This window comes from Callorhinus ursinus, unplaced genomic scaffold, assembly GCF_003265705.2.
Source record: "Callorhinus ursinus isolate GAN/ISIS: 27379988/994484 unplaced genomic scaffold, GSC_fseal_2.0 scaffold22, whole genome shotgun sequence".
Taxonomy (NCBI): Eukaryota; Metazoa; Chordata; class Mammalia; order Carnivora; family Otariidae; genus Callorhinus; species Callorhinus ursinus.
The window spans coordinates 7,893,249-7,913,866 of record NW_027397084.1 but is presented as its reverse complement, the minus strand read 5'-3'; the positions used below and the strand labels follow the sequence as shown (position 1 = coordinate 7,913,866).

Here is a 20,618-nt window from a genome sequence, read left to right as displayed (position 1 = left end):
CCTAAAGTTGGATCTTCCCTTATCTTTGTAGTTGGGATTTTATGGCCTTTATTGGGATTAAGAAAACAATACTTTCTCTACGGCTAAGTCAACTTTATACAAACTAGACCCATCAGACCATTGAGTCTGCACCTGCTTTTATTGCAAATGGAAGAACACAGCTGGTGATGCTTATCTCTTCCTTTGTAGTCCTTGAAAGATATATATACACAAAAGCAATTGAAGCCCAAATTAAAAAAAAAACAACTCAGGATAAAAGACTGATGAGAGTACTTACTTAATTATTTAAGCATTTAAATTTCCTTTACAAAAAGTATACATGATTTAGTGACAAAAAAATAGATTGAAATCACAATGACAGCATTCTGGCTCGACGTCTAACACCGATTATCTATAGTATCTTGAAAAAGTCATTTGTTTTCCCTGATCCTTAAATTTTTCATATGCAATGAAAGGTTTAAAGTTTATTACCTTATCAAAATTCTATGAGTTTATACATATGCATATATAAAATATGAAAAGAATGTATATATATTTGTGTATCTATGAAAACACATTTATATGTGCATCTGCATACCCACATTCACGCTTATAAATGTATCATAGTTTCTTATGAGAAAGCAGGTTACAAACAGGTGATAGGTAAGGTCTAGTCCTATGCTGATGTCATCTGTTTTTAGCATTTCAAATGCCTGTATTTTCATTCCTCCATCCAAGACCACTGAGCCGTGGGAACTTGTTAGAAATGCCAGTTCTCAGGCCCTACTCCAGACTTGCTGAGTCAGGGATTGTGGGGAAGAGGCTCCACAATCTGTGTTGCAATCTGCCCTCCAGGTGATTCAGAAGTGCACTAAAAGATGAGAACCACTGCATTCGAACATTCCCGGGGAAGAATGGTAGGCGAGAGTTGTAAGCAGAAGTGGAAAACCAGTAATTAAAGGGGGAAAAGCAGGATGGTCTACAGAGAACGTGGATCAGAAAGGGTAGGAAGAGTTTAGAGAGACATCGAAGCAGGCACAGGGGAGTGTTATTTTTGGTAGTGGGGAGCTGGTGTGGCTGTGAAAACCCAGAGCAGAAGCCCAAGCAGCAATAAGAAAGAGGTAGCCACACGCTCACCTGTTAAGTCATTGCTCTCAATGCAGTCATTTCTACAAATGGGCTGAGAACTGCTGGCTTTAGAACCTTTTTCCTGCAGTGGATCCCAAAGGAAGATAATTATCCTCTTCTGTGCCATTGCTGTCTCTGACCCCTAGTTACTTACTGTAGAACCCTGACGCAGGGACAGTGACGCCTTCTCAGGCTGATCCTACATGTCTTCTCCAGGCCCCTTTCAACCCAAGATTCTTCTGATTCCAGCTGGAATATTCCCCTCGTTGCCAGCTAAGGAGTGTATGTATGTTCAGGGAAAGGAAGAAAACTTCCTGGAGTTTCAGTGGCTAGAGGCGAACTTAGCCAGAGAAAGCTGCAGGGGTGAGAATAAGCCTATGAAAGCGACAAGGCAAGAACTCAGCGCGGACATTCTTCAGGAGGCTTATGGATGCCGTGTTGTCATCCAGGACATTGCCCTGACAGGGGAATCCCCGGCTTCGCAACTTCCTGGCCAGTGTGAGGGCCACCAGCTGGCTATAACCTTTCCTGCGATGCTCTGGCAGGGTATAGCCATGGCACATGGTGGCAAACTGGTCTGTGAGAGACCAAGAGACCGGGTTTCCCTTGTCATCACGGACACATACACTGGGGAAGCAAGAGATGAGTTTCACGATGTACCGGAGACACTGTTCATTGCCGCCCCGTGACCAAGTCCTGTTGAGTAGATCAGCATCAGCAATATTCAGGTAAGTTAGTCGTGGCGAAGAACCCTTTCTAGAAGAAAACAACATGAGAAGAAATGTGAACTCGGGGTCATGTGACTACAAACAGCTACTTCTCTTTTTGCACTGATTCAAACTGAGAAACAATCCCAGAGATGTACTTAGCCAATACATAAATATTTTCAATGAATTAGAATCTATCACTTCCCACTTATGAACATCTTTCAGGGTTTCATTTCTGATAGGACAAAATACTCATTATATGAAATTTAAGTCCTTCCGTCTAATTTTACTCCCATTACTTATTGCCTTCATATAGATTAGGGCAAGTATTTCATTTTTCTGTAAAACAATTCTCAGACTTGCTCTCATTAAGTCCTGAGTCTATTGATACCCTCTCTGAAGCCTTGAACAAGTCCAGATTCTTGGGTCCCCAATCTTTTCCTTGGTTAAAAAAAAAAAAAAAGTATTGGGATAGAACTTCTATCTTTACGCATCCATGGCCAGAAAAGAAATACAAATTGCTTAACATTCTAGGCACATTATAGATGCTCAAGAAATACTAGTCCTTCTAGACCTTCCCCTAAAAGGTCTGGAAAAAGTCTAAAAGCTCATTGTTTTGAGATAAAGACAAAGATAAGAATTGCTGCAATTTCTAAGAACTGAGATGGATTACTTAGTTGAAAACCTATGGTGCCAGTTTTCCTTCAGAATTTGCTTTCATTCTTGAAATTATCAATGTCATAAGACCATCCCCGGTGACTGCTAATGCCATTCTTGCTACGATCTTTATAAAGTACAGTTTGTGTTTTCTTTGTATTAGTGGTTCTGCAGTGTTAGCTCACATTCTAGGCTTACTGTGGGCTCTAGCACTGGGCCAATAATCTAAACACCAAGCAGGGTAAAATAAATATAAGCAACAACAATCTTGATAGAATTTTTAATTTAATTTTTGAAAATAACTTTAAAACAAAGGCTGAGAAGCCCGAGGGAAAGAAGCCTCAAGCAGAAATGTCACTGCAAATAACACCATTGTTAAGGCAAGTGTTTCAGGAGTAGTTAGATTAGTGACTATGACCTTATATCTGAAGGGCAGGGCATCCAAAATAAAGGGTATACAAATTAGGGTAGTGACTTAGGTGTTAAAGGCAGTATCTTCCTATGCAGAAGGAAGCAATTTAAAGCAAAATCTGATTTTCAAAGACCTGACTGGGGATAGAGAAAAATTTTAAATAACATCTCAGGGATATGACAGTAAAAGACTGGGAAACTCTACTCTAAAGGACACATAGCCTGGTTTCTTCAACAAAAAGTAATGTAAGAAATAAAAAATATGAAAGGGTAACATGTATGTCAAAAGAAACTCAAGAGAGATATTAACCAATTGCAATGTGTGAACTTTATTTAGGTGCTTATTCAAAACCAACTGCTAGGGGCACCTGGGTGGCTCAGATGGTTAAGCGTCTGCCTTCGGCTCAGGTCATGATCCCGGGATCCTGGGATCGAGCCCCGCGTTGGGCTTCCTGCTAGGCAGAGAGCCTGCTTCTCCCTCTGCCTCTACCTCTCCCTCTCTCTGACTCTCATGAATAAATAAATAAAATATTTAATAAAAAAAAAACAAAAAAACAAAACCAACTGCTAAAAATATTATGCTAATTTGGGAAATGTAAGTACTAACTGGTTTAAGGAAATACCGTTAACAAAATTATAAGACATTCTGCAGCACAGATTTGATGCCACAGACTTGAGGCCTCTATCTTTAGAAAAGCCTGCTTGCCAAGTTGGCCCTTGGATGGCTTCTGGCAATTTGGATTTCTGCAGGGGTCCTGCTGTTCCCAGAACTGATATGAGGTTGGCACTTACCGTGCCTACCTGTTTGTACAGCCAGTGTGGTTTATGATGAACACCTGCTTTCCCTCTTCGAGTCTAGAAAATTGGTATGTGCTAGGCAGAGGGTGCCTCCAGTAAAAAATCCCAAACGTTTTGTTACAATTTATTGCTGGGGAAATTCAGCGTGTCCTGTGTGACTCCATTGGGGACGACTCTGGGAAGCTTGTGTCTGGTTTTCTCTGGACTTTGCCAATGCACCTTTTTCTTTGCTGATTTTGCTTTATAGCCTGTATATGCTGAGTTCTGTGGGTTCTTCTAGCCAATCAATGAGCCTGTGGGTGGTCCTGGGGACCCCTTGTATAGGAGTGATATCAGTACAGTGTTGTTTTTTTTTTAAGAACCCTTATCTTTTAGAAATATATATTAAGATATTTAAGAATAAGGGGATAATGTCTGGGATATTTCCTTCAGAATAGTTAGTAGATAGGGATATGGATGAAACAAGATTAGCCATATATTGATGGGGGAGGTTCATTATTCTAGTCTCTCACTCAGCCTTTGTATGTGCTTGAAAATTTTAATAACTGAAAAAAAATAAAATAAAAATAAAGTCCAGTTGTTTTATGTGACTTAAAGTGTCCATTCTTCTTTAGGTTTAGTTTTGTTGTTGTTGTTGCTCAAAAATTCCTTCAACATATTCCATAGAAGAAAAATAAACTTTCACTGAGGTGGGTACTTTTCAAGTATCATGTTTCATTTGTTTACAAAATTCATGTAAGAAAGATATTATAGGTTAATTTTTAAAAAAAAAAAAAAGAAATTGATCAAGGCTCAGAAAGATTAAGCAGACAGGAAGGTAACTAGCAAATGCCAGAGCAGGGACTCCCCAGTAAGAAGAAAAGAAGAATGCAGATATACACTAATAAGTCTTTTGAAGATTGGATTCTAAAGTCAGAATCAGGAATTATTTCTTGGCTCTACAATTTACTCCTATGTGTTACTTCAACTTTGCTCAAAAAAGTAATTATACAGTACTTTATGGGGTTGTGGAAAGGGTTCAAGAGGCAATATATTTAAAACATTCAGTGCCTGGCATATAAGAGCTCCCTATAAAGTCAGTTATTTACCCTCATCCCTGAAACATGAAAAAACGCCAACCACTTTGGGCTCAGACAACAGAGGTGATTTAGACTTATTTGGAGGAGGAGCATACCAAGGAATGATTTTTCTGTGTATACTGTGAAAATATAGGACTCCTGAGCTCATTTATCACTATGCACAAAGACACTGATTTGATTTTGCAAGAAATTATGAGCAGTCGGGTGCAGCAGAAAAAAACACACAGAACCCACAGACACATACGACTCTGTGGCCCTACTCCAAGCTACCCAAATATTCCTTAATAATACTAAGTATTTCGGGTACTGCTATTTGTACTTCTGTATACTAAGTCCCATCCCACATGTAGAAACTTGGTCTACATACAGAGCATTGGTGTCCGGTAGAGCTGAATGAGGAGAAAATTGAACAGCCTTGAAGGAAGTTAACTTTACACCTAACTGCTTTGAGTTGGCAACAGCATTGGAAACATCACATACTTCACTCTGCAGCCCTGTATATGGAAATACATAATGAAACATGTGGGTATTTTATTTGAAAGCACAAAAAGGAAATTCATAGCAGTATTTTTGTACTAAGTATCATCAATGCCACCAGTTTACCACCTCGATTATCTTAACCTTTATATATTTATATATGAATTATTACAGCTACTCCTGGCCTGATTTTCAAACGTTGTGTGGGAATTTCAAATCCCCATCATGTTGTTTCTCATAATCATGATCTTCCATGAACGTTTCTGATGGGAATATCCCTTAGGAATTTGGAATTGCTTGTGGGATTTTCTTGATTTTTCTGACTTCTCAGACTGATCTTAAACTCCTTAGAGTAAGAGAAATTTTATAACTCTAAAAGTCTACAATCTACCATACAGCTAGAAGCATAAAAGAGCTCAGATTTATTTGGCATGGCATTCTGACATAAAGAGTCTTCCAGCCTCTTGCCTAGATGCCCATTTCAGAAATGTCAAGGTATAAATTTAGTGTTGGTGAGATTTATCCTAAACTTGACTCATTTGGATCCTACTCACTGATCACAGCTGTACTGTGTTATATATAAATCTTTATTCAGTTCTTGTATGTAAACTACTGTGCTGGGCACTGCATCACCGTGAGACCCAAGAATGGTACGGTCTCTGATAGAGCTCACCACATGGCATGTTAGCTTCTGTTTAGTTAGAACTGACTTGCTTTGCTTCTCCAAAATCCTATTGGCTCTATCTTTTCCAGTCTGGGTCCTGATTAATTGAATCCTCTGGACATTGACTTTCCCATTTCCATCCATATCTAAAAGCTTGTTTCCTCCTTCCAGTAAGTCACTTCCTCTTGAAGAATACATGAATACATGAGTAGGAAGTCATGTTGAATAGAGTCTGATATCTGAGGCTTGGCTCCTTTCTCAGGGAGTGAAGTCTAAGAAAAGATAAGCAGGTCTTCAAGTTAACGCTATTAAAAAGTATAAATGCTGTGGCTAGAATCCCATATTATAACCCTAATTACATCAAAGTAATTCAAGAGACTATGAGAAAAAAAAAACAGCTCATGCTATTGAAGTGTATAGATGGTAGTTCAAACGAAATTTATTTTTCTTAAATTAGACTGAACTAATTCTTTCTAAAAGTCAGACTAACATTTCTCTAAAAAAACTTTTTTAAAAAGATTTTATTTATTTGAGAGAGAGAGAGAGGGAGAGCATAAGCAGGTGGAGGGGCAGAGGGAGAAGGAGAAGCAGACTCCCCGCTGAGCAAGGAGCCTGATGTGGAACTCGATCTCAGGACCCTGAGATCATGACCTGAGCCAAAGGCAGACACGCTTAACCGACTAAGCCACCCAGGTGCTCCTTAAAAAAACTTTTTAAATTATAAGATGTAGCAGAGAAAACTGCATAAAACAAACGCATAACTGGGGCGCCTGGGTGGCTCAGTCAGTGAAGCATCTGTCTTCAGCTCAGGTCATGATCTCAGGGTCCTGGGATCGAGACCCACATCGGGCTCCCTGCTCAGCGGGGAACCTGCTTCTCCCTCTCCCTCTGCCTGCCACTCCCCCTGCTTGTGCTCTCTCTCTCTGTCAAATAAATCAAATAATTAAAAAAAAACCCAAATTCATGACTTATTACATATTTTAACTACTACTAAAGCCAAAAAATAGAAATTTACTAACCATCTTCTATTTACCATTCTCCTAATCACAATTCCCTCACTCTCCACTAGAAATAACCACTATCATAATTTTTATGACAATCACATCCTTGTTTTAAGTTTTATTATGCAAGTGTGAGTCCTTAAACACTATAGTTAGATTTTGTCCACTTTTTGTCTGGTGAATCTTTTAATCTACAGGTTTTCTTTCAATGCCTGTCCCCCATCACCCCCCTTTTAAAAATTCTTTCCATTTATTTGTTAGAGAATCCAGTTTGCTGGGCAGAATTTCCATAGTTTGGATTTTGTGGGTGATCTCTCCATGGCTTGTCGACCATGTCCTTCCGTCCGTTGTATAGATTACCCTTTTAACAAATGATTTTCTCCTTGCTCACAGAAGGAACTCTAACTAAAATTGTCCTACCTTTGTCCACCGTACCTCCTTAGAAAGGGAGGAGTTGCTAATTGGATAAGACAGAACTCAGACCATTTATTGGACTACAGCTAATTGGACTATAGTACCAGCAAAGCAGGCTTCGGAAATTTTTAGGTTAGTGCTCATGTCAACAAGCTCTCTCATGTCCATGCAACCAGTAGTGAACAAAAGAGCCTGGCCCGTCTGGATAGCTGTATACTTTTTCGTTCCCTGTCCTCTCATGGCCAACGCAAAGAGTTTGGCTCTTCCTAGTGGGTTAGTGTTTTAACCCTGATTTAATATTGTTTATGGATGGCTCTTAGATTAAAAATGACAAAGTCTTCCCATGCAGAGTGCGCTACTGCTCTGAATACCCAGCACTGAAGTAGATCCATTGCCTAATTTTTAGTCTATCCAGGCAGCCCAACCAGTAGCTCTGTGGTTCAAGATAAAAGATGGGCCATTTTTATGCCAGTATTTGGCTTTTGGAGTTGTTTATGATTTGGAGATCTTATGGGAATAACACTTTTTAGGTGCTCTGGTTAAAAAGAGTAAAGATACTGATGACTTCTTAAAAGCTATTCAAAATTGCAAGGATATTATAGTTCTTACCAGAGAAGCCTATAGCCAAGAGGCCACAGCAGAAGCCAAAGGTAATGCCTACAACTGATTACATGCTAAATAAGGGGTCTTTACCACTCCAGCTATTTTAGGCACTATTAAGTCACATCTGTCCCCATCTAACTTCAGGAAGGATGACTGTGTCAATTTCAATGACTATGACTGACTCATGACTAACAGCTCAGCCTGCTTGGGAAAAAAAATACTGGCAATTACAGGGATGTTCTCTTCCTAATGATGGCTGCAGGTGATTTGAGGAGAGTAGGCCTCTAGCACCACAATCTATACAATTCTTGCCACGATTTTTCACACCAAGGAAGCGATATACTTATTTCCACATTAGAGTAATAATAACAGTGAGAAAATGTTCCTAGTTTGGCTAAGTGAGTGGTAGAATCATGTCTCACGTCTAACCAGCATAACTGGGGTAAATCTGTAAAAGTCAGAGACAGCTTAGGACTTCCACTATAACACCTTTGTGAGCATTTCCAAATGGATGTGATAAAACACCCCAAGTCTTTAGTTTATAAATATGCATTAATCATCATTTGCAGGTGAGAGGGCTTCAGCTGTTTGCTGCTGAAAAAAATTACCAGACTTTGTATTTCTAGCACGGGGGACCCTGCCTTCCTATCAAATGATCAAGGAACTCACTTTCAATGCAACAGTTAAAAATAGGAACTTCATTGACTTTATCACCGCCCCCCCCACCAATCATCACGAAAAGTTGAAAAAGTGATACACTGAAGCTGAAGTTGTCCATGCACACTATTAGAAACTCTTAATGTAATTCGGTCTTGGCCAAAAGTTCTTCCACTAGCATTGAAAACCACGCAATTATCTCCTTGGATCTCAAATATACTCTTATCTCACTAAATCATGTCAGGATATCTGATGCAGATCAGCTAATTACCTTTTTCCAGAATCACCTGCTTCAGAAAGAAGAAAAGATCTACCTATCGGCTTATACTTAAGTTAGAGTCACTTTAAAAGACTGTGACAGGAAATGATTAAGAGTAATAAAGAAAAATATGCTGTGATACTCACTGATATTCACATTACAATAACAGTGTGGGGGGGATGTCATTTGAAATCAGCCCAATTTATTTATTTATTTATTTAATTTATTTTTTTAAAAGCAGCCCAATTTAAATGGCCTCTACTTACCCCAAAGGCCAAGCCTCATTAGGAGTAAAACAAGAGTTCTTACAAAACTGTAATACAAAAATTGTAACTATATAAGACGTATATATATGAATTTGTGCACTTAAGTGTATATATTATCATATATGTGAAATAGATATCATATATATCTGATGTATATGACAAAAATGAGAAAAAGAAGACTGCCTAGTGTCTTGCACTTCATCTCACCTTGTATTTGAAAAACTTGGTCCCAGTTGATAACATCATGTTCTTCCAACAGCCGTTGGTAAGCCCTGAAATCCTTGTAGAACACAGCATAGGCATTAGTATAATGGTCCAGGTCATCTGTCTCAGCCTGGGACAGAAGACATAATTGTAAAAACATAAGTATATCCTCTAGGTAACTCAAATCCTCGATAGATTAGATACATTGGCTGCATATGTCTAGATCATTCCCATTACGAAAATTTAGCCACCTATAAACAATGGCTAGATGGGAATGTGGCTAATATACTATAGTGAGGAAAGGAACAGAAATTTTGGAATGTTTGCTTGATTATTCTTCTGGTATTTGAGAAGTTTTAAGATATGTATTTCACATTTTTCTGGGATTTTATTTATTTATAAAAATGAAAAGGGTATAACTTAATGGAGCCACCTATAAGAATTAAATAGAATTCTCAGAACTTTCCTAATGTGGTCTGGGCAGCACACTTGATCATGTGAGCTTCTCTTTGTCCTTGAAGAATGGGACAGATGTCATCCTTTTCAATCTTCTTATGTTTTTACCCACATGACCAAAGTCATCGGTTACAAGGAATCAGCAAACCAGAGGAAAAACGAGAATGAACAAGTATGTAAGCTTCATGCTTCTAGAGATTGTGAAACACTAAAGAAACACTTTTTTGAACACATTTAGACTAGCGGTTTTTCCATATGTCTGAAACTCCAAAGCGAGTCAAATTAGAAACCAATGGTGAAGGGCACGTGGATGGCTCAATGGTTAAGCCTCTGCCTTCGGCTCAGGTCATGATCTCAGGGTCCAGGGATGGAGCCCTGTGTCAGGCTCCCTGCTCAGCAGGGAGTCTGCTTCTCTCTCTGCCCCTCCCCCCTTGTGCTTTCTCTCTTATGCTCTCTCTCTCTCAAATAAATAAAAATCTTAAAAAAAAAACTAATGGTGAAATATATAGCTTCTTAAGCTAATATATATGGCTGTGATGGTTATAAATATCTCCTTTACCTAATCTTTTCTTTCTAGTTGATGCCAAGTCTTGGGTTTTGGAAGGGTGTTTTTTTGTTTTGTTTTGTTTTTCTGGCCTTTCAAATATTACCTCTTTCTGTCGCCGGGTGATAACAGCTTTGAAGTCTGGCCATGAATCCACTACCACTTCCTTTTGAAAGGGATTCCCACGATTCATGTTCATCACTGCTCCATAAACCTGAGCCAGAGAACCCAGAGGCAAGCCAATCACATTACTAACTCTTTCAGTTGCATATTACTGTTTTTTTTTTAAGATTGTATTTATTTATTTGACAGAGAGAGAGAGAGATCACAAGCAGGGGGGGATGCAGAGGGAGAGGGAGAAGCAGGCTCCCGGCTGAGCAAGGAGCCTGACACGGGGCTCAATCCCAAGACCCTGGGATCATGACCTGAGCCAAAGGTAGATGTCCAACCAACTGAGCCACCCAGGCGCCCCTGCATATTACTGTTTTCACTTCTTCTTCTACTGTATAGTTGTGGCCATGAGAAGGGAAATTATATATATGCAACATGCACAAAGTTTTCTCTTGTTATTTCATCACTGTACATGAAAACTGGTAAAAAGTCTATGAAAGCCTATGAAAACTCTCCCCAAACTTAGGTTTTTAAGCTGACTTAAGGCTGACTAGATGGCACACAGCTCAATAATAAATACTTACAGAATGACTCAGAATCTGATGTATGGATTTAGGGCTCATAATATCTTTTACAAGTTCCACAGATAATTTTGGCAACCAGCTGCTTTTGAAGTTTATTAGACTCTCCAAAAATAACCTGTTTAATGCAACTACTCCTTCAACCATGAGTTACAATTAAACATCACTGAGGGTAACCCCCTCCCCAAAAAAGCCCTCTGCATTTCAGATTTGTTGGAACAAGGCTCTGTAAGCATTCCCTGAGGGTCGTAACTATGTCTTATTCATTATTATGTACACGGAGTCTGACGTAGCGGATCAACTGGTTGTTGACTAAAGAATATTGAATATTAGAATTCTGATCTGTGGCCTTTCATATTTTTTTCTCTACTAAGAATCAAAAGATGCCTGCCCTATAGAAGAACTTTCATATGCTATGGGTGCTTATAGAGAAGAGAAAGTTGTGGTGGTAACAAGGAGAGCTGAGCTACAGGCTAGTGTTCTTAGCAGCATTTTCATAATAGATGGAAACTGAAAACTCAGGGTCCATCAGCAGTGGGGAAAAAATGAATAAATTGTGGCATATTCATACTATGAATTACAAAACAGAAACTTTTAATGGTGAGCAAAAGAAGGTAGATAACAAAAAGATATACTTTGTGATCCAATTGACATTATATCCAAAAACAGACAAAACCAAATTATGGCTCTAGATGTCAGCACAGTGGTTACTTTTGGGGAGCAGGGAAAGGTAATGATTGGAAAAGAGCATTGGTGGGCTGGGGATAAACTGTGTCTGAAGTAATGTTCTGTCTTGATTGGAGTGCAGGTTATACAAATATCTGCTCTATGAAAATTCATTGAGCTGCATAATTATGTTATGTGCACTTTCTAGTATGTGTTATACTTCAATGAAAACCAATTAAATTTTAAGGGCATTGGAACCTACATTTTACCTCTTTTATCACATCTCGATTCAAATCACTCACCTCAATGCCTAGAACATTATTCAACTTTCTTCTCTCTTTCCCAATCTGGGACCTCATTCAAATCTTGTTATAGAATGTATCTTTCCAAATTTAATCTGGAAAAACTAATGGGTGACATGGATCACACTTAGTGAAAATCCGAAAACTAAACTAACCTGAATGGGTCATGCTTGCTCTGTTTAATTATTAAATTTTGGGGCTGCCGATCTTACATATACATAGTCATAAGTTTATTAAAATGTTTATTCCCATGAAGAAACCATACATCTTTATTAAAAAAATGGAGCTTAAATATGATTGGAATGTTGAGAACGTTAAAAGGAAAAAAATTCCTTCCAATGTTCAGATTGTGAAAGAAAAAAAAAAACATGACTTGTTTGTAAGAGTTTTGCAACCAACTGAAAGATTTGGCATTGGTTAAAGACAACAAAACAAACTCTTTTAACAGCTATTTATTCAAAGGGTGAGTGTTGACAGGAGATGGGAAGTGGCTAGGGGAAGTAAGGATGCTGGAGTTGGAGTTTGTGAAGGAAATTTGGAGGGATATTTAGTCACTGAAATACAAAGATGAAGTAGGTGGGGGGATGGGTGAAATGGTGATCGGAATTAACGCGTTCACTTGTTGTGATGAGGACTGGGTCATGTATGGAAGCCTTGAATCACTAAATTGTATGCCTGAAACTAGTATTATACTATATGTTAACTAACTGGAATTTAAATAAAAGCTTTAAAAAATGGGATTATAAAATACATAGCCATGCCTCCAAAAAAAAAATGGAGGAAATGTGAACAACAAAACAATTTTTTCTTTATTTTTTTATTCTCTAAAGGGCATAGTGTACCTGAAGAGGTATTTTGAAAGTACGGTCAGAGAATCCAAGCCAGACATTATATAACAATGCAATAATTGAAGATAAAGAGATTCAAAGATAAAGAGACTCCATGTATAGAAAATGAGAAACTGGGAGTGCCAAGCTAAGCAGCTATTAAAGAGAAGACGATATGAGGAAGGCGTTGATTTGTGCCTACACATTTCATTTCTTTAACTCCTACTTCAAGTGGTGTTATGAGAAGCAAACCTTTCAAAAAAAAAAAAAGCCCAAAAAACCACAACCATGCAGTTTGGAATCTGATAGCTTGGTTTTAAATCTGAACTCTAGCACTTAGATATGGGGAAGGGATTTAGTAACATCATCTGTAAAATTATAATGTAAATACCTGCCTATTTAGAGGTATTACTATTACAGAGGGATTAATAGGTTTTATAAAGCTCAAATGAGATAGTGTGAAAGGTATTTTAAACAATGATACATACTATTCTGATCAATTCAATTAATCTGAATTCAGAGATCCTTAAAGATAAGATTTGAACAGGGAGGGTTAATAAGTAATTATTTTATAACACTGCCAGTGACCAATCAACAACAGTTTATTGAGTAATTATGGGCAAAGCCCAATGGCAAACACTATAGGAGGTGTCAAAAAAAAAAAAAAGAAAAAGAAAAAGAAAAATCAACACCTACACCTACACCCAGGTATCTTGTAGCTAAGTTGCTGTAGGAGAAGCAGTAGATATGAAATCAAAGGAACTGAGATTTAACTGATTCTTTACTTGCTTTAACCTTTTTTGAACTCCAAATTAGTCATTTCTAAAATGCATTAATAGACATCTTACAAAGTTGTTGGAAGGATAAGATAAATTGAAATTATCTGTATGCTAAAGTACTTTCCAAATATAATATTTATAATGTAAGAGCCCATCATTTGTCTTGATGATTATAAGATCTTAGGCGACCCTGTGAAGGTCACCAAAACCTTTTTCACTCTCTCCGGCAAAAGAGTGGCCCAAACATTTATTCACCAGAGTGTCCACATTCAAAATGGGAAATTTTGAGTCAGATTGTCCATTTGGTACTCTTTTAGCCATATGGTCCCAAATTATCACACAGATTTTCCCTACCACACATAGTTTAAGCATGATCCATCAGGCCAGATGACTAGATTTAATCAACCCAGTACAGTGCTCTAGATCACTTTTGTTAAGGTTTAGTGTAAATAAGGATTATCCAGGGTGTGTGCTAAAAACACAGGTCTCTGGTCTCCATCTTTAGAAATTATGATTCATTATATCTCTTCTGGGTTATTAGCAGTCACTCACATTTGCAGTCAAAATGCTCTTACCACTGAGCTATATACCCCCCGCCACTCACATTTGAAAATCACTGTTGTAGGGCTATCTCCTCTGTCAAGAATCCCAGCCCTAAAAGACAATTTCTTTGCATTTTGCATTTTTTTCTCCAAGTGCTTAAAATATTTTTAATCTCATATTTATTTGTAATCTTTGATTAATGTCCTCCTTCCACAGTAGCTCTGAGTTGTCCGCAGGCCCTCATGGACTTTGAGGAGACTTCAACAGAGGCTTAATGACCAACATAGCCATTGAAAAAAACTTCAAAAATAAAGATGTTGAAATAGTCAGAAAAATTTTATAATGACTCCTGGACCTCAGCTCCATTGTGAACCTAGGTTATGTTCTTATGAGCAATGCTACTTAATCCATACTTTCTGCCATTAAAAATGTTTAAAACTCAAGTTTACCTTAGAAATAATCTAGTCCAGCACCTCCTAAATTTTCCTAGAAGTCATCTAGAATGACTGTCAAAAAAATAATTATCACAGCTGTATCTATGATGCATGGAATCAGTCTCCAGCAGGAGGGGACTGGGAAACTGAGTTTAATAAGTTTGATAAGAGAATCCTGACATCAGAAAAACTTAGGAAACAGCCACCAAGTCTGACATTATTTCACAGATTAATAAAATAAAGGAATAAAAGAAAGCTCTTAAATGTAGAATACCTTGAGTGATTCAGGGAAGTGACTCTTCAGCATTTTTTCCAGGGTCAGTAATTTGATAGAACAGTTGAGCACCAGCATCTTCTCCAGAGCTCCAGCAATCCCACACCTGATGAAAAACCTGAAGGGATAGGTTTAGTTTTTGCTTGCTAACATTTGAATCTCCTGAGGAACATCCTTGAGGTCCAGTTTTCACTGGGTGGAATTCGGAATGCTGTTGCTCCCTCTGATGAGGGAAGAAGATGGAAGATGAGAGATACTGGGGTGGGTAAACCAGAGGACATGTGGAAATAGAGAATGTTAATGACCTAATCCTGGAAAGAGCCGAGTATCCATACTGAGTTAAGTCTTTGTGCTCTATTATATCGCCAGCACCTACAGAGCCTGGCACAGGGTAAAAGGGCATTCTAAGTGGTTGTTGAATGGATGAGAGGAAGCGCAGAGTAAGAGTCTTAGGGTAAGCAAGGAAACTTCTTTTTACAATGTGGGGCAAAGGCCAAAGACGTGAGTGGGTCATGTGTCAGGTGGTTATGGGGAACAACTTGCAGAGAAACACCTAGGTTGAAGGTGAAGAATCAGATGTGAGCAAAGGCAAAGGCTCATTTTATTTAGATAAAATTAAGGAACGAAAAAGGGACTTAATATAATGTATGCAAATTCAACCATTCATAAGCAGTTATGTTTTCTAGATTCAGGGGCTGCATATCCCCTGCTTTTTGTCCCTAAGAAAACTTTTTCCCCAACATTCCCATCAGGTCTTGACTGAGTGAAAAAAAAATTTGTTTTTCTCTGTATTCGATACAGTAGAGTTTATCCACTTACTCTCAGCAGCCAGGCATAAGGATGGCAGAGATAATTCAGCCAGATATGAGAACCTGGTGCTTCTGAGACTGTAGTGTATTGTTCCTGTACAGCACAATTCCCGGATAGAGAAAGCTGCTACTTGATTTCGCCATGTGGCAGCTCTGTGTGACTGTAAGATACTCAGAGCGCTTGATTGTGATTTGCTTAAAATCCACCATAAAACTCCATCACATGGTTTATGTGAGTCTGAACTTCTACAAAGCATATTTCTTGTGGTCCAGCCCTGTGGCTTCCAGTTTGCTGAGTGGTACACCCGAGGTGTTTGTAATTCTCTAATTCTCTCCGGGAGTCAGAAGAGATACTAGGGGCCAGCCCCAGAAAATCAGGCTCCTGGACCCTAGTACTCATAGTCTGGGCCAATATGAGAAGCTTTGCAAAGATCGAGTTTCCGGAGTTCAGGTTGAGCAAAGGAAGGAGAGATGTAGCCATCACTTTTTCACGTTTGTATCTGCTTGACATTTCACTCAACTCATGCTATCTCTAAATAAAATGTTAGCTTTTTAGTAGAGCCTCATGTTAAATACATTAATTTATTCTAATTCAACATTTTTGAGAAAATAAGATAAAATTATTTCATAGAGAAACTCATCATGTATCTCTTACTACATTTGGTACCTAGAGATGTTGTTATGTCCTGATACATAGCAAAGCAGCTAGCACAAACAGTAGGAATTCTAAGTGCTTGCTGGCGATTTGCTTTATTGCCTGGTTTGTTCCCCAAAGTTCCTAAAACCACTTATAAACATAGGTAAAATATATGAAGAAAAATTGAGTTTAAATTAAAATTCAGGCAAGGGGAAAACAGAGGTGCAAACGTAATATGGGGTCAAGAGTAAGGCCAGCAGGCAAAGCATAAGGACTATCGTCCTACATACAGAGCTGATCCTCTTTATTTGTAGGATTCCATATTTGTGAATTCACCTACTTGCTAAAATTTACCTGGAACCCCCCAAATCAATACCGACCGTGCTTTCGCAGTCATTTGTGGACATCTTTGAGTCTCTAATGGCAACGTTGTCAGCGGAAGCTGCGGAAGCTGACCTCTCGTTCCAGCTTTTATCCTCCAAACAAGCCCTTTACGCGATCTATTTGTGCCACGCTCTTTTGCAGTGTTTGCTTTCTGGTGGTGATTTCACTGCTGAAAATGGCCCCAAGCACAGTACTTAAGTGCTTGTCTAGTGTTCCTTATGTGCAAAAAGACTGTGATGTGTCGTACTGAGAAGATACATGTGTTACATAAACTCCCTTCAGGCATACGTTTTAATGCTCTTGACTGTGAGTTCAATGATAATAAAAAATCAACAACATGTATGAAATAGGGGCGCCTGGGTGGCTCAGTCGTTAAGCGTCTGCCTTCGGCTCAGGTCATGATCCCGGGGTCCTGGGATCGAGCCCCGCATCGGGCTCCCCGCTCCGCGGGAAACCTGCTTCTCCCTCTCCCACCCCCCCTGCTTGTGTTCCCTCTCTCGCTACGTCTCTCTCTGTCAAATAAATAAATAAAATCTTTAAAAAAACCCCATGTATTAAATAATGTGTCTTTAAATAGAAATATACATAAAAAAGGTTATGTGTTGGGGCGCCTGGGTGTCTCCGTCGGTCAAGCGGCTGACTTCAGCTCAGCTCATGATCCCAGGGGCCTGGGATGGAATCCTGCACTGAGCTCCCTGCTTAGCAGGGAGTCTGCTTCTCCCTTTCCCTCCACCCCTCCCCCTGCTTCTGTGCGTGCCCTCTCTCTCAAATAAATTAATAAAATCTTTAAAAGTAAATAAAAAAAAAAGAAAAGGTTATGTGTTGATCTTCTGACGAAGACACTGTGACCAGAGGCTTGCAGAAACCTATCTTATGTTTTCCCTACAGGCAGTGATCCCTGTGACTTTGTTGAACATAACCACCACAAACAATGAGAATCAAGCGATTTGCAGTAGGTGAGAGCACATTTTGTACTGTAAGCTTTCTAGCAGCCAACATCAGAGAAACAAACATGACTAATTACACGATTCAGTTTGTCCATAAAATTATTCTTATGCTCTTGGGGCGCCCAGGTAGCTCCAAGTGTCGAGCGCCGGCTCTTGAATTCAGCTCAGGTCATGATCTCAGGGTCCTGGGATCCAGCCCCACATCAGGCTCTGGGCTCCATGGGGATTCTGCCTTGAGGATTTCTCTCCCTCTCTGTCTGCCCCTGCCCCTGTGCATGCTCTCTCACTCACTCTCTCTCTCTTTCTCTAAAATAAATAAATCTTTAAAAAAAATATTCTTAGGCTCTTTACCATAGCATTTGCTTGACTTTTCACTTGTACTATCTCTAAATGAAATTCTCTAACTTCTAAATAATCAAAACCCTCCTTGATCTGGCTTCAAAATACCTTTCTAGACTGAGAAGCTCTTTCAATTCACAAATTATGCAGAGTGACAAATATTGGTGACATTAAAATCAGACATTTCTCCCATGGGTTCACAGAGTGAGGGCACTATGATTAATGAACAACAATGGACAATGTTCTTCTAGTAAACAAAAGATGAATTTCATAAGGACCTTTCTTTTATGAAATACAAAGATAGTTTTAAAGGCCACAAAACAGAATGAAGAAATTCTCAAAGATGCAGAAAATATATTTCACAGATTTTTAAGTTATATTAGAAAGTCATAATGACAACCATTAATTCTGAAAACTACAAGATCAGAGTGTCATAATATCACCAATCAATTATGAATTCCCTGTAATTCATATGTGTTCTAGAATTGGAAGGTGAAGATTTGTAATTCCTCTGGCTGAACTGTTATCAACAGACTCACTAACTGAAATCTTTGTCAAGGAATATAATTAATTATACTCATTTAAGTTTTAGGAACTCAAGTTTCTTTGGGGCACTGAAGTGTCCATCAACACACAACAATCACCTAAAATATTTTATTAACATTAATCAGACAATGAAAGCATAACACTCCTGAGAGACCTTTCTTATAAATAAACTAATATAAGATTTCTGCTTTTATAAGGTAACTTAGCACTTACAGTACAATGGGGGACGTTTGTTCATGAGGAAGTAAATTTTTTTAAAGCACTTGTGACCCAGTGTTGGTAATTATTTTCCAGATGATAGTTTCCTCTCTTAACTGTTTCTCTAGTTGTGCTCCTATCAGTGCAGATGATTTTATATTTTGTAATGCTTATTTTCCTCATATCAAAATTTAAAACGGATAAAAACAAAAAGCAAACCTTTCCCCGTAAACCTAACTATGATTTATCCTTCCTGTATAATGCTGAAATTCATCTCTCCTATTTCTCCCATTTCTTCTTGCAATTATAATTAATGATTTGAAATTTATCATTTTAATGAATAAATGCTTACCTGCTGTTGAGAGTTCAGTTTGTATCAGGTCAGTGCTTCCTTCTGCATAAACGGTGAGCTTATTCTTCGAGCCTACTTCCCTAATTAGTCCTTAGTGGAAAGAGGAGGGAGAGAAAAAAACAAAAAGGTGCCCACACCTGTCGATAGGGAGGAGTTTATGGTGTCAGGTGAAAATCATCATGCATACAGCACCAGTATTTTCACTGAATCTCTTCCTCTCTCTCAGATTTAGACTTATGGTGTAAAAAACAGTGAATACTAATCTTGATTTAAAGATGGACATTTTCTAGACCCCAAACCCACTATCTGTTAAGATCTCATGAAAGAGAATAAAAAGGAATGGGCCCCAGGTGAATGAGGCACAATAAGAAAATGACAGAGAGGTAATGACCTCTTACATATTTTCATCTTTTTTTTTTAAAGATTTTATTTATTTACTTGAGAGAGAGAGAGAGCAAGGCACAGGGAAATGTGCCTTGAGCATGAGCAGGGGGCAGAGGCAGAGGGAGAAGCAGACTCCCCACTGAGCAGGGAGACGGATGCGGGGTTTGATGCCCGGACCCTGAGATCAGCACCCGAGCCAAAGGCAGACGCTTAACAGACTGAGAGCCACCCAGGCACCCCTATATTTTCATCTATTTTGAAGAAAATTATTTTGCTACCCTAAACTTCCAAAGTTGACAAAGGGATACTTTCTAAAGAGTATACTTGTGGAAATGAGACTCTTTTTGATCATTTAATTCTCTTACCCTATTCTTTTAAATGAAAAGTCAGAGTTTACTTGCTTCCCTCAAATGGCTGCAATTTCAAGTGACATGTAGACACTTCCATGGGCATCTTGGCCCACAACACAATACCTGAGTTTTGGGATAATAAACAGTATGAATGTTTCAAGGGCATGTGAAGAGTGCTTCAATTTGAATGTGATCACGTGGGAGGATACTGTTTATCATCTTTATGTCTCATAAAGTCAAGATCAAATGAAGGGGAAAGTTAGGGCATTCTTTTTTTTTTTAAGATTTTATTTATTTGTTAGAGAGAGAGAGAGAGAGAGTGAGCACAAGCAGGGGGAGTGGCAGGCAGAGGGAGAAGCAGGCTCCCTGCTGAGCAAGGAGCCTGATGAGGGACTGGATTCCACGATCCTGGGATCACGACCTGAGCCAAAGGCAGATGCTTAACCAACTGAACCACCCAGGCATCCCTTCTTTTTTTAAGATGTATTCATTTATTTTGAGAGAGAGAGAGAAGAGGGGAGAGGGGCAGAGGGAGAGGGAGAGAAACTCAAGCAGATTCCCCGTTGACCATGGAGCCCCAAGCTGGGCTTGAACTCTTGACCTCTTGACCTCTTGAACTCTTGAGGTTATGATCTGAGTTGAAATCAAGAGTCGGATACTTAATCAACTTAGTCACCCTGGTGTCCCTGGGGCATTCTTTACTTGAAGTTGCTTGTTTAAGTAACACAGTGGGTAGCTGATAGCTGAAAGTGACTGGAGAAATTGTATTACATGACAATTACTGGATGTGAAGAGCAGACTGTTTTCTTTTTGATCTGGGCATTTTGATAACTTTTTAAAAAATTTTATTT

General features: G+C 38.8%; 1 protein-coding gene across 7 annotated transcripts; it reads right to left on the bottom strand.

Moving 5' to 3' along the window:
* Positions 1–126: 126 nt before the first annotated feature.
* GLYATL3 (glycine-N-acyltransferase like 3) lies at positions 127–19,116 on the bottom strand. Of its 7 annotated transcripts, none has more exons than XM_073905250.1 (7): positions 19,034–19,114; positions 16,648–16,866; positions 14,822–14,939; positions 10,411–10,518; positions 9,308–9,434; positions 5,127–5,253; positions 127–1,863 (listed from the first exon to the last, which is right to left on the bottom strand). In XM_073905250.1, the coding sequence occupies exons 2-7, from the start codon at positions 16,662–16,664 to the stop codon at positions 1,449–1,451; spliced, it is 912 nt and encodes a 303-aa protein (XP_073761351.1). In that variant the 5' UTR covers positions 16,665–16,866; positions 19,034–19,114; the 3' UTR covers positions 127–1,448. The 7 variants fall into 7 exon arrangements, with proteins under 7 accessions (XP_073761351.1, XP_073761353.1, XP_073761352.1 ...); XM_073905252.1 differs by having other exon boundaries at positions 9,308–9,380; XM_073905251.1 differs by having other exon boundaries at positions 16,648–16,820.
* Between the last annotated feature and the right edge of the window lie 1,502 nt (positions 19,117–20,618).

What these genes read in the sequence shown, in the direction of transcription:
- GLYATL3 (XM_073905250.1), bottom strand. An exon ending in TCACCCGGCGACAGAAAGAG is followed by an intron (nt 9,435 to 10,410) that starts GTAATATTTGAA and finishes CTTCTGTCCCAG; the next exon opens with GCTGAGACAGATGACCTGGA. An exon ending in CTACCGGACACCAATGCTCT is followed by an intron (nt 1,864 to 5,126) that starts GTATGTAGACCA and finishes GTTTTCTTCTAG; the next exon opens with AAAGGGTTCTTCGCCACGAC.